This window comes from Condylura cristata, unplaced genomic scaffold, assembly GCF_000260355.1.
Source record: "Condylura cristata isolate star-nosed mole 26May11 unplaced genomic scaffold, ConCri1.0 scaffold00017, whole genome shotgun sequence".
NCBI classification, from domain to species: Eukaryota; Metazoa; Chordata; class Mammalia; order Eulipotyphla; family Talpidae; genus Condylura; species Condylura cristata.
The window spans coordinates 16051577-16066239 of record NW_004567118.1 but is presented as its reverse complement, the minus strand read 5'-3'; the positions used below and the strand labels follow the sequence as shown (position 1 = coordinate 16066239).

General features: G+C 36.7%; 1 protein-coding gene across 2 annotated transcripts in view; it reads left to right on the top strand.

The window, feature by feature from the left end:
• ACACA (acetyl-CoA carboxylase alpha) overlaps window positions 1–14663 on the top strand; it is a 214492-nt gene that overhangs the window by 58582 nt on the left and 141247 nt on the right. For both annotated transcript variants that reach the window (XM_012726261.1, XM_012726260.1), the window contains exons 12-20: window positions 2995–3165; window positions 4125–4286; window positions 4935–5098; window positions 8143–8293; window positions 9028–9131; window positions 11158–11239; window positions 11668–11813; window positions 12539–12689; window positions 14221–14355. In XM_012726261.1, coding sequence (XP_012581715.1) covers window positions 2995–3165; window positions 4125–4286; window positions 4935–5098; window positions 8143–8293; window positions 9028–9131; window positions 11158–11239; window positions 11668–11813; window positions 12539–12689; window positions 14221–14355 — 1266 coding nt within the window. The remainder of the gene's footprint in view (window positions 1–2994; window positions 3166–4124; window positions 4287–4934; window positions 5099–8142; window positions 8294–9027; window positions 9132–11157; window positions 11240–11667; window positions 11814–12538; window positions 12690–14220; window positions 14356–14663) is intronic.

Below are 14663 nucleotides of genomic sequence, written 5' to 3'. Positions count from 1 at the left end.
ATGCAATACATGTTTTTTATTATATATGATATCTATTCATAATATACTATATATAATAAGTCTTTTTTGGGCTATAAAAAGCATTACGGCAGTCTTAAAGTCTTCCTTGAACATGGATTTGCAGCTTAGTCTTCATCTGATTGAAGATATATTTTCCATTTTTTTTTCCTCCTGAATTTCAAACAAGTTAAATATATATCATCTGTGTTAGAATTTTAATTAATAAATGTGTGTGTATAATAAGATGCACTCTATAAAAGAGAGATCTTGAGGTTAGAATGACTTAAACAAGAATAAATTCTATTTCTCTGTCTCTCATAATTCAGAGGTGAACCAGTGCCAGAGACCCAGTTGTATTGCTCTCCCATTGTTTAGGACACGAGTTGGTAAACCATAGCTTGCAAGTCAACCTAACCTGTGACCTGTTTTTGAAAATCCTCTTAAAATCTATTATCTATGGTTGCTTTGTCCTTGCAGTGACAATGTTGAGTAGTTGTGATAGAGATAATGTGACCCACAAAGCTGAAGTGAATTACGTTCTAACCTCTTTTCCAGAAAAGTTACACAACCCTTGCCCTGGGTTATCATCTTTCTGATTAAGACTAGTTTACTAGATGATTTCACATAGCCTGTGGGAGGGGAAGGGTGGACATGAAGGACAAGCTTATAAAAATTTGATTTAAGGCCCTCCCTAGTGGCGCAACAGGTTAAAGCACAGCACTCTGAAACTATTGCAGCCACTGCAGTACAAGTTCGATACCCAACCATGCGGGTGACCCACATAGCGTGGCAGACCCCTCCTGATGCGCCCGCTGCTCCCCTCAGCAGTGTATTTCAGTCAGTCTACCTGTTCCCTCTGCCTCTGGTGAATCCTCTCATTCCTACATCTCTGGCCTGTACCCCGTTCTGTATGTATAAATAAATAAACCTTAAAAAATACACACACACACACACACACACACAAATACATACATATGTATACCTACACATATATATGTATATATGTGTGTGTGTGTGTGATTTAAAGGTCAAACATTTAGTTCTGTTCACATTCCAGTGGACAAAATGGAGTTACACAATCATACCTGGCTGCAAGAGATATTAGGAATTATAGTCACTGACTGGATGACAATATATTCAGCTGAAATTCAGGAGAGTGTTGCTAAATGGATGAAGCAAAGAAAAATTGCTGAAGGGCATTTAGTAATCTATACCTCAGTCTGCTTCTCTGGCTACCCATTAACCTTTCACACCCCTTTTCTTACTCTTAGAGCATACTTAACCTTTTCCCAAAGACAGCCCAAAGTCCCATCCAGTTACTTATATTCAGCTTGAAGTCCAAAGTCTCTAGGTAACAGTCTTCTCCATGAAATGTGCATGTGACTTTTCATGGACCAGTGACCCTTGTCAATTTTTCTTCCCTTACATACCCATATAAAGTTATGTAATAGGAACAGATAACTTCCATGTGGAAAAAGAAGAATGAAAAATAGTTATTTTTGGTACATAGCAACCTTCGAATCCTTTCATGCAGGAATTATGATGATTTCCTGCATGCAGTGGAGTAAGACTTCAACCCTCATCTTATACTGACTTGACTGCCCCTGGTTCTGCTCCCTTAAGTAAATCCCTTGCCCATCATCTATCAAGGCACCTGCTTTGTTCTCGGGAAAGGGCTTTCTTCAGTTTTCTTTGTATGAGTTTTGGAGACTACTTTCTTTGGAGCACTTTTATGTCTTACTTCTTGCTGGTACAGTATTGGGGCCACAAAGACGACTCTAGTTTTCAGTTATAGGCTTTTGAAGATCAAGTTTGCAGTTTGTCTAGATATTCAGTTCCTTTTAAACTTAGTAAGGTTCTGTACTATTTGTTCTTGTCAGCCTCAGGATGATCTCAAGTTATTAGATATAGAAACTTTTCCTCTCATTGACTGTTTTCTGTGCGTAACCCATCGCTATCTCTCCTTAATTTAAATCTGGCTAATTTGAGGTCAGCTGAAACTAAAACAGCAGCACCCTTAATTTGGTCTTTGACACTAGCTTTCTTCAGGTGTGAGAATCTAATCTCCTGGTTTTGGGTTACAAAGGTAGATGGCGTTTTCACATTATGACTTTTTCTAATAATTTCTCTTAGGGCTTAGTTCATATGTTGCTTGCATTCCATGTAATTGTGGGGGGTAGTTAACCAAGTGCTTTGTTTTACTTAACGAGGAGGCCCCCAACTTCTCAGTTTGCAGTGCCCTATTGCTAATTTAATTTTTTTTAAGGTAGAAGCACTCTGCCTGAATTTAGTAAGTTTTGTATTAATTGAGATATGGGTTAAGCAGTTTTAATAAAGTACAATGACTCAAATAAGACAGATGTTTATGTTTATTTCCCATCATAATCTTGAGGTGTCCAAGGCTGGACAACTTCTACTCCATGAGAAAATTTGGGGATTTCTGTTTTGTTTTGCCATCTTAAGTGTGTTCTCATATGCATGGTTGAAACTGGTTTGCACTGTCATGACCGTGTTCCTGTTCATTGAAGGGGAAAAGCCAGGAATAGAGAACAAACAATTTCCTTTCAAAACATGATATCAGAGTAATGTGTGACCCTCACTGATGCTATCATTATATTGGTGAAACCTTAGTTATTTGCTATGAGAGGTTGGAAAACCTCGTCTCATTTCTAAGGAGAATACTAGGAATACTAATAACTAGGACACCACGAAGAGTGTGCCACAGTATTTTTTTTCCTGTATGTATTTATGTTTAGTAGGATGAAGTTCCTGTAGTCCTAAGTGAAAAACACTCTTCCCCCGCCAACTTTGAATTGAAGTTGTCATCCCTGTCCAGGGACCTTGTATAATAATCAGAAAGTGTGAAATTTGTTCTCATGTGGCTAAATGCCTTTGGTGGCTTTTATAAATATTTGGTATTTGAGGCAATAGATTAATAATAGTTCACCAGTTGTATAAGGTGAAATAGTTAATGTTTGCTTATCATTCTTCAAGTGTGCTGTAAAGCTTGCCAAAATGGTTGGTTATGTGAGTGCTGGAACTGTGGAATACCTCTATAGCCAAGATGGCAGCTTCTACTTTCTGGAACTGAATCCTCGACTACAGGTAGAGCATCCTTGTACAGAGATGGTGGCAGATGTCAACCTCCCTGCAGCACAACTCCAGGTGAGTCACCCTATTCTGTAGGCTCAGAGTTGCCTAGAGAAGTTAGGGATATCAGAGATGCCTGAAAAACTGGTTTAGCCAATGTCTGATAAAGAGAATGGCATTTCTGATCTGGGTCTCATCTAATACTCATCTTGTGCTTTTTGGGGTTGTGATGTGGGTTGGTCATTCTGATATGGTACAAACCTAGTAATAGTATTATATTTTTAGCCAAATACATCTGATAAACTGTCATGTTTCAGAAAAACTTTTGAAATAATAATAGCTTTATTCAGTTTCTTTAATTGTAAAATCTTTATAATTTTGTAACTATCTTCTACTCCTTTTATTAGTGTTCTATATCAAAGCAGTTCCAGAGTGATGCCAAGATTTCTCTGGCCAGGCTATGGCAGCACATGTTTATTTTTATTGTGTTTATAGTGCAAGTTCTTGGTATAAATGACTCCATTAATCCATAAAACAAACTCTATGAGAAGCAGTAATAGCTAGTAGTGAGGTTTGATATGATGTATTTGTATCTTATTCTTTGTCTATATTGGTAACATCTTCTATGTTTTCACTCAAGACTAAGGATGTATTTACTTCTTCTAGTGAGTTGAGCGGGCAAGGGGGGTAATTATAACTTCTTAGTTATCTGAACTTCTTGACTAACTAATAACATTGACTCCTCCCTTGAATATTTTCATTCTGATCCCTTGATGGATGGATAAGTGAAAGTGTATGGAAACTTAAGTCTAGGAATTTGGGAGCTTTTTAGAAGTGTAAGTACTTAGCAACTTGTCTTTAATGATATATTTTGTTTCAAGTAAGATTATTTATTTGATGATGATAGACTGTAAAAGTAGAATGCTTTAGGTGGTGACTACTAAAATGTAAAATTTTAGGTAATCAGATAGCCTATCCATTTTAACAAAAATAACTGTGGAAAATACTTGATTTTGTATTTTATCACTTTTCAGATTGCCATGGGAATTCCTCTGTACAGAATCAAAGATATTCGTATGATGTATGGTGTATCTCCCTGGGGTGATGCTCCCATTGATTTTGAAAATTCTGCTCATGTTCCTTGTCCAAGGGGCCATGTTATTGCTGCTCGGATCACTAGTGAAAATCCAGATGAGGTAAACCCATCATTTAAAAGATTTAGACTTTCTTATTCCTTGTAAACATTCACATTAAGATGGGTTTTGAGGGCATACTTCTGAAATAATTTGGGACTTCCTCTGGAGAGGGAAGTTTGTGGAGATTTTAATCAAAGCAGACATATGAGTGATCTTTTCTCCCTTGATTATTTAATTATACATTAATCTACAGAGTTCTTAGTAAGTCTGACTTTTTTTTTTAAAGAGTTATTTATTTATACATAGAAGAACTGGGGTGCAGGTCAGAAGTGTGAGGGTGTGGGGGGTGAGAAGATTCACCAGAGACAGAGTGGGGAGCAGAACAGGCAGAGCTACTGAAGTACACTGCTGAGGGGAGCAGCGGGCGGGTCAGGGGAACTCTGCTGCACCATGTGGGTTGGCTCCCTGGCCAGAGTTGAATCTGTACTGTAGTGGCTACAGATTGCTTTATTGTGTTGAGACTCAACCCCATGTACTACCAAGGAGATCGTTTGTGAGTCTGTAATACTGGGTACTGGCTCAAGCCATTTTGATTTTTGTGAATCACTTCTTTTGTGTGTGATTAACACAGAACCTAAACAATGAATTTCTAAGTATTCTCCTCCTTCGAAATATAGTATGGTCTCTCTATTCTTCATTTTCTAACAGGGTTTTAAGCCCAGCTCAGGAACAGTTCAGGAACTGAATTTCCGTAGCAACAAGAATGTTTGGGGTTATTTCAGTGTTGCTGCTGCAGGGGGTCTTCATGAATTTGCTGATTCTCAGTTTGGTCACTGCTTCTCCTGGGGAGAAAACAGAGAAGAAGCAATTTCGTGAGTATAATAACATTTGATTGCATTTTAAAATTTTACTAATCTTCAGTGAAGTTGCAAGCATGTGAATGGGGATCTTCACTGAGATGAACACCTTTCTGAAGATGAGCATCTTCCATTTGTACTTGCCTTCATGTTATATTAAGTGATGCAGTGTCTGGCAGATGTTTTTCTGAGCCTTTTACAACATTTTTTACTTTCACATATATTTGATAAACTTATAAAGTTGCTTGCCTTAAAAATATTTTTTTTTCTGTAGGAAACATTGTTGTTATTGACAGCCTAGTTGTCTTAGAATCCAGAAATGGGTTAGTTCTTTCTATTTTTTTTGTCTGTTTTCTGCATTAAGCAGTTCCATCCCCTTGAGTTTTAAATGGTAAAAATAAAACTAGGTAATTAGTATTTGTAATTTATTAATAAATGTTATTTATCAATTTTAATATTTTCATAAATAGCACACTCTTAATTTTTCTTTATTTTGGTCTCCACAATTCTTTCCATTTATTTAAAACTTGAAGTGTGGTTGTTCAAAGTTAAAGAAATGCTACCAAAAACACAAGAAGGCATAATGTTGCCTTTTTTTTACTCCTCAGTCATATCCTGCTTTGTCTAAGTAAAGAAGGTTTACAGCAGAGCTTCTGAATTGATGGCTTTCCAACTAGTCTCTGCCACAGATGTGTTGTGATTTGATTGACTTACAGAGTGTCAAATTGTTCTTAACTGCTAGTATTTAAAAATTGGGAGATTGAAATAAATATACTGATCTACTTCTTTTAAAAAGTGGATGATAATGACAACATTGGTTTTAAATTCAACTTGGCAAAAGTTAACTGGAGCTTTGTGTGGCTGTTTCATTTAGAGGTAATATAAACTCTTTGTTTGCACAGCCCCTATCTAACCTGACTCGCTCATTTACAATCCTAGGCTGGCCTCTATTGGTATATAGGTTTGTGGTCCTGATAGACAGACCACTGTTTTCTATAGGACATAATCTAGGACCTGATCTAGAAGCTTTGCTCCTTACTTCCTGATCTGCTCTATATATTTCTATATAGCGTAAAACTAATTAGGCTAACTTTTAGCATATTAAAAAATGAGTTTAAATAAAAAATACAAAAATACATTAAAAATTTTTTAAAAGAAAACACCCCCCCAAAAATGGGTTCTATAATAAGCTTGCTTCTTGATACCATGTCTTAAAGTTCATTCTGTTTTTTTCTTTCTTTCTTCTTGGCATTAGGTGTGAGTGCTTCAGCATGGTGTTCATATTCTTGTTCTCCAGAATAGCTCTAACCCTTATTTCCAGAATCATTTCCCATAACTTATTGCCTGGTAACCAAAAGAAGAGAACCATATCTATCTTGTTGCTGCCACACCCCTGGACCATAGTAAACATTCAGTAAATGTTGAATGAGTGGATTGGCTACTAATTCCTTACACCCTTTGCTCAATCATGACATTATCTGAAGACAGTTGTTACTTACTTCTGTCCTTTCTTTTCTTTCTTTTTTTCCTTTTGCCCATTTGTTCACTCTTCAATAAATAGTTCCTGAACATTTACCATGTATTCGTAATAGCAATATACTGAGGACCTGAATGAAATCTACATGCCCTCTTAGAACTTGATAACGGGGGGCAAAAAGAGAGAGAGAAACAAATGTGATCGAGTAAAAATGAAAGCAATGACCAACTATAAACTAGAGACATTTTATGGGGGTGGAAAGAGGAACGGGATCGAACTGGAGTGGGAAGAATGCACTGTATTGTGATGGCACACCCATGTATTGGTGTTGGGATTAAACTGCAATGAAAAAATGCACAAAATGAAGAATGATGTAAAAAAAAATTTTTAAATATATAAATAAGTAAAAAGTTCATATTGACAAAAAAAAAAAAGAACTTTATAACCAGAGAAAGGGAAGCAAATAAACCATAAAAAATGATGTAGTAAGTGCTGTGATAGTCGAATTATATAAAGGTGTATTATGAACATATAGGGACATCAGTTAACTTAGTTAGGGAATGCTTCCCAGAAGGAAGGAGCATCTAGACTGATACCTGAAAATGAATAGGAATAGGCCAGGTCAGGCATGATCACAAGAGGAGGTGGGAAACAGTAATATTCTAGGTTGAGGCAATGCTTGGACCTCCTGGACCAATATTCCTATCTCAGTCATAAGCCCATATTAGATTCCACATTCTTCATAATGCCATAGACTTTCTTCCTTCCTGGGAGCTCTCCAGCATTGCTTACAGTTCTCTACTGACTCTATGACATTCTACCACATACTTTGAAAATGACTACTGTATCTCTATTCTGTCTCCCTCATGAGCCTGTTATGTGTCTTGAATCTGTGAGATGCATAAGTATTTGTTGAAGGACAGACATTGGACATAAATACAGAGAAAAAAAATCCCATAGTGTTCAAAATGTTAAAATTAGATCATTTTTACCTTTAGTTAGGAAGTAATGTAAGTAATGAGCACATTATTCCACTGATGTCTAAATTTAGTGTCAAAGAATACTCAACATGCATTTGTCAGGCTAGTGCCTGACTATACCTTTTCATTGCATGGAAATCTTCAAAGTCAAGTATAAGGAGCTGTCAAAATTCACTGAACATTATACTTTAAAAAAAGTATATTTTATTGTATATAAATTATATCTTAACTAAATAAGGCTCGAAGAGGGGAGACTTATACCCTAGTTCTGATTCACTTGCAATAAATAAATGGAATGATTGAAACCTTGGAGGTGAAAGCACATCATTTGGCCTGTCCTCTGTATAGTGAAATATGTGTGATTTGTTGATGTTCTAATGGTAATATCAGTCAAAATTCATAAACTGACTTCTTGCCTGTGCTCCGACCTGGATTATTTTGTGTGAATGAGCATGCTTAAATTTGAACCCTCATTTCTTCTTGGTGTTGTCTTTCTCTTTTCCCTCCTAAGATGCCAAAGAAATGAAGTGACTCTCTAATCTGGCTGCAAAAACACTAAAACATGTGTTGCTAAAATAGATTTGCTTCTGTTCTTCTCATAGAAACATGGTAGTGGCTTTAAAGGAGCTATCCATTCGGGGTGACTTTCGAACGACAGTTGAATACCTGATCAAATTGTTGGAGACTGAAAGCTTTCAGTTGAATAGAATTGACACTGGCTGGCTAGACAGATTGATAGCAGAAAAAGTACAGGTGCGTATTTCTCCATTTGCACAAACAACTTCTACGATTGGGTTTTTATGGTATGGGGTGTGATTCATCCATGTTACTAGATAAAATTTGATTCTAATGTAAATGTTTCTTTATCTGCTTGGAAAAGTCTGAGTCAGTGTAATTTTAGTACTCAAGAGTTCCCATGCCTGGTGTTACACAGTCATTTTTTATGTTCTAGTATTACATGCCAAGTATGTTTGAAATACTTCTTTTTACTTATTTTATGTTAAATCTGGTTCAGGGTTACCAACACTAGTGCTGATGACCAGGGTCATTTAAACTAACAGAATTACCCCTGGTCCAGATGGCTGGGCTGTTCTAAATTACCCAAACTTTTATACAGTTTTCAGATTTAGATTTTAAATTATCTGCAGTGTTTCCAGTAGCCAAATCTTTGTACCTTTCTGAATTTATTTCTAACAAAAGCTTGTTTTTGAGTTGTTCTTGGTTTTGATGGGCTCAATGGAAATCTTAGGGCGAATCGAGGGAAATGTATTTTTTTCATCTCTATTCAAATGAGGCCTCTGTTCAAGTTCTAAAAGTAAAACGTGTTTTTAACTACAAGAGAATATGTTTTTAATCTCAAAAGTCATTTGTGTAGTAAAGGTGGAAATTCCCAGTGTTGGCTGTTTCTTCACAACAACTTTGAGCCTGATTTAAATTGAGAGACCCTGGTGTCCATGCTTTTGATCTGCCCTCTTTGGTCCTTTCAGGCAGAGCGGCCTGACACCATGTTGGGAGTTGTGTGTGGGGCTCTCCATGTGGCAGATGTGAGCCTGCGGAACAGCATCTCTAACTTCCTCCATTCCTTAGAAAGGTAGGTTTTGTTTCTTATAGCCTTCCAGTCAGTGGTGCAGAGGATAGGACTGAAGTTCAAAGACCCATTGATTCCCTCTGTGCCTGGTAGCTTCTCTTTGCTAATTGGTTATTCACTGACCCTGCAGTAGGGGAGAGAGGCACGTAGGGGTTTGTGACAAATTATTTTGGGGCTCTAACTGCAGATAAATCAACTTATATCACAGTTAGGGTAGGCTGCTTTTTTAAAAAGTGAATCCAGCTGAAGTAAACATTCTGTCCTATACAAAACATAAAATACCGCTAAACTCTGCTAATGGAAATCTGGTATTTCTTTGTAGCTTTGAACTCTGAATATTTCATATTACCTGCAACACATTTCAGAATTAATAACTGAAGCTGATATTCAAGATGACCTCATGAGACTTTCCAGTTTTGGGTTAAACTAATTTTTAACACTGGTTCTCAAGCCTAAGCTGTTCTTGAGTCCCCAGAGGAATGATCCAAGGGGCCAATCACTTTAGGACACTTTAATCACTTTGTTTCTTTCTGTGTAGTTAGACTTCTATCAGCTACCTTTTGAGGTGTACAAAAGGAAGAAAAGGAACAAAAGTTTTTAAATTGAAACAGATTTCAATTCAAATCTTTGATAAGTATCTTTACTTATCAAAGTTACTCTCATGCACAAAAGCCTTTAGGAACACATAGTACCCTTCTCTATTAATCTCAATCCCTGAGTATAACTTTCAGTTTCCTATATGCTTTGACCCCTTTCTACTAATTCAGTTTGTCTTATTTCTATTCTTCAACATGTACTCTCTACCCTAGTTACATGCTTTTATTACTGAAACACAAATGAAAAATCTCTTGTACAAATTTACCCTTCCTTTTTAACCTTATTTTTAAAACTTGTATTTTTATGTAATTCAGACTTATTACAGTTGTACAAATAGTTCTAATAACTTCATGAGTTCTTTGCCAGTTGATTAGCTATTAATAACTGCCATACTCATTTTACCACTCCCTCTCTGTGTTTTTATCAAGTCTCTTGACAATGTTTCCCTTGTTGTCAATAAAAACCCTCAATAAAATTTTTTATTTAAAGATCCCAAATAAATCCCAGTTGGTAATTGTAGAGGAAGGTTGATTGCACTAAGCCTTTAAAAATTTTAATTTTAATTTTCAAGAACAGGTAATATATTCATTCATATAGTACAAAATTAATTCAAAAGTCTTAATACTGGGGCCTCCCTAGTGACACAAGGGGTTAAAACACAGCAAGATGATGCTTGCTACAACCCCTGGAGCAAGATTTCGATCCCCGCCCCAGAGGTGACCCACATGGCATAGCAGATCTCTCCTGTCTCACCTGTTTCTCCCCTTAGCAGTGTGTTTCAGTCAGTTCATCTGTTCAGTTTACCAATCTGTCTCTGGTCAATCCTCTCACCCTTACACATCTGGCCTGTACCCCAGTTCTTGTATGCATAAATAAATAAATCTTTTTAAAAGGCCTTAGTATGTATATTAATATGTATTACATAGCACACACACACACACGCGCACGCATATTATGTAATGAAAAATCTCTTTACCTCTCTGTTCCTTGATGATTCAGTTTCCTTTTCTGTGGTCAATCCATTTTACCAGTTTCTTCTATAAGGCTTCTAGACATATAGAAGAAGGCTTCTAGACATACTTCTAGACATATATGGTAAATCTATATAAGCATATACATAGAATACTTGTTTCATCCTTCCCCCTATTTTTAAAAAATACAGTGGTAGCACACACCATTTTACTTGTGGTTTTTACTTAATATTTTTTAAAAGGTCAAGTGTGAATTAGTACATAAAATTTTTTGTTTTCTTTTTATTGATTGCATAATAAATCACTGCATGGCTCTTTAATCATATATCAGTCCCTTACTGCTTGTTCTTAGATTGTTTCCAGTCTTGAAATGCCAGAAAGTGTTGTAATCTATAATCTTTGAGAATCTCTCATAAATGTTTGGCACTTTTTTAGTGTTTCTTACATTACTTTCCTTTCAGGGGTCAGGTCCTTCCTGCTCATACACTTCTGAATACAGTAGATGTTGAACTTATCTATGAGGGAGTCAAGTATGTACTTAAGGTATGCTGAAGCCTAACCTTATGTTTTGTCTTTTCTTTTTTAACTAGCTTTCTCTCCTGAGGTCAAGAAATATTGGAGAATTTTGTTTTACTAAGGTGTTAATGAAATTATAGTCATCATAAATGGCAATAGCCTCAATTTGGTATTTGATTCTATGAAAATGTTTTAGTTGTTCTTTAACTTTACAGATAGAGCTGAGAGATAATGGAGAGAACATCCTAGGCAGGGAGTAGCATCCAAGGTCTCCCTATATACTTGCAGCTTGGCTGAGCTGTGCCCACAGACCTTAATGTGAAGAGTACCAGGGCCATGAATTTCTTTCCTTCCTGATATATTTTTCTTGCTTATATCTGAGTTACTGAAATTTTGTCTGTGATTTTACTTAGGAGGATCATAATAACTTGCCCTTCTGGCTTCATTCTCTATAGGTGACTCGACAGTCCCCCAACTCCTATGTGGTGATCATGAATGGCTCATGTGTAGAAGTAGATGTGCATCGACTGAGTGATGGAGGACTGCTCTTATCCTATGATGGCAGCAGCTATACCACATACATGAAGGAGGAAGTGGATAGGTGAATGACTGTTGGAGATCCTTTCGTTGGTCATTACATCACAGCTTCCTCTCATTTGTCATAGGATTTTTCCAGGTCCTTTTGGTACTTAACACAAATTTTAAGAGTACAAAATGTATTGGCAATTAGAAGTACACTCACTCTGCCACTCCAATGTGAGTAGAAAATGAGTATTAAGTTCCCATCTTTATAAGGATCCATGGTTAATAGTTTCTGCAGAAATTTTACATATACATACAAGTTACATATATGTATAACTACATTTTTCTTTTAAATACTTTTGCAAATAACTTTTGGATGCTGTTCTTTACCTTTTCTCTTTAACATGTATCATAGACTGTTTAACATCAATATCCAGTAAGTTTTGACAGCAAAATGTACTGACTCATGTAAAGTGCTAAGAACATTAACTAGAATCATAGTAAGGGACCAAGAAGTATTAGCTGTTACGTCATTATTATCTTCAAGTGGTTTGTTTTTTAAAAAGCTGTCTGTTCTTTTTAATGACTGTGTAGTATTCCATTGCATAAATGTGCTTTGATTTATTTAATCTGAACCTTACAGAAGAAAATTCTGCTTATTTGGCATGGTGCACACACAATGTGTGTCTGTGTTTGTGTGTAAAATGCGCATGTGTACAGAAAAATTTTTCCTTTTTTGTAAGACCAACATTTTATTTTAGCCTAAAATATTTTATTAGCTTGCATATGTCCCCTGTTTCTTAGATATCGCATCACAATTGGCAATAAAACCTGTGTGTTTGAGAAGGAGAATGACCCTTCAGTGATGCGCTCACCTTCTGCTGGGAAGTTAATCCAGTACATTGTGGAAGATGGAGGCCATGTGTTTGCTGGACAGTGCTATGCTGAGATTGAGGTTAGAGTGACAAATGGACTTTTCAGGTCTTAGGAGGGAAGGTAGGAAAAGGACTGGCTGGAGTGGACTAGGACTGAAGAGTTAACATGAAATAGAATGGAAACAGGATCTATAGGTTTAATTGGGCTGTGAACCTTAGGATTTTAAAACAAATTAAAAGCCCACAGTTTTTCTTTGACAGAGGAGAGAGCGTTAGCTCTGTCAATACATAGTAGGTGACAACACTGAACTGGGTGTTGTGGTACAGAAAAAAATGATAGGTGAATTGTGGCCACAAAAGAGACATGTAATAGAATGTGAATTCTAAGACAGCTAAGTAAAGAGTGCAGAGGGCTGTCTAGTGCATACCAAAACAGGGCTAGTTGGCTGTGGGTAGGTAATAAAGGAGGACTTCCTTAAAGAAGGAACACTTGATCTAATTTTGAAAGATAAATAGTAATAGAACAGGTAAAGAAGGGCAAGGAAGAATATTTAGAGTTGAAGGAACAGCATCTACAAAGGCACAGATCCAAGAGACTATAGTATATTTTGTTAACTACAAATACTAATTATTTGAGAATCAGCCAAGTTTAATGGAAAGTGGCAAGCAAGAATGCTAAATAGAACATGGAGTATCCTGTAAGACTTACTGAGAAGCTTAGACTATCTTGAAGGTAGTTGGGAATCATTGAAGAATTTTAGTGTAATATACAGTGAGATTCAGGCTCTAGATTGATGGCTTTTGGTGATCTTGTTGGAAGTGTATTGAGAGCTTTCTGAAGTACTCTGGGCCAGATGTGATTAACACCTATACCAGAAGATGGCAAGAGAAGATTTTGGAGAGAGGTTTAGAAAATACACTTTGCTGGGCTTGGTAATCAGTAGATAAGGTACATAATGGAGTAATGACTCCTAGGTTCTGACTTGGATATTTATTCTGTTTTTAAAGATTTATTTTATTTCTGCATATAAGAGATGGAGTGTAGGCCAGAGGTGTGGGGAGATGGTGAGAGGATCCAGCAGAGACAGAATGGGAGCAAAACAGGCAGATGTATTGAAATACACTGCTGAGGGGAGCAATGGCAAGACAGGAGAAGTCTGCTGCTCCATGTGGGTCACCTCCATGGCTGGGGATTGAGCTTCTGTGGCAGTGGCTGCCGATAGATTCATAGTGCTGAGACTTAACCCCTGCACCACCATGGAGGTCCTAGATATCTTAGATAGATATACAAAGGGAGTACCTAGACTTAGAATATGAGGAAGTTAAATTTTGCATCACTTGTAAAATACAAAAAGCAAGTAAAAACACAAACTGAACAAAATGAATTTAAATGTTAGAAATAAGAAAAGTTAGTAATTGTCATTAATCTATAAAACTGGGCCCGGAGAGATTTTCTGATTGCTTGCCTTGGTAGTCCTTAGAGATTTTGATAAATTACCATTTTTCTAGATTGAATTGGGTACAGTCCAACTTGGATGCTAAGGAAAACTGGCCTTTGAATCATTTATCTGTATAAAGAGAGGTTAAACTCTGTCTTATTTTTCACTGAAGGTGATGAAGATGGTAATGACCTTAACAGCTGCAGAGTCTGGCTGCATCCATTACGTTAAGCGGCCTGGAGCAGCTCTTGACCCAGGCTGTGTAATAGCCAAAATGCAGCTGGACAATCCCAGCAAGGTTCAGCAGGTAAGTAGGTGATGCTTTGGCTATTATGCGTCAAGAATGGATTATTTGGTAGAGGTAGATTAAGGGGTGATTTCAGTGCTTGATTTGCTAGTTTTGTTTTCAAAGCCCCTTGTCCCCCTATCTCCTTCCAGAATTGCCCAGGTCTTAAGCTTTTTATTTGTGCCTATAGTATTACAGAATTAATATGGTACTAAGATTCAGTGATTTTATCATGATGCTTTCTCCATTGACTTCTATTTTTGTAGCTTGGTATAGTGAAGGAATGTCTCGATTTTGAATGATGATCTTAAGACTCAGTGTTGTATTTG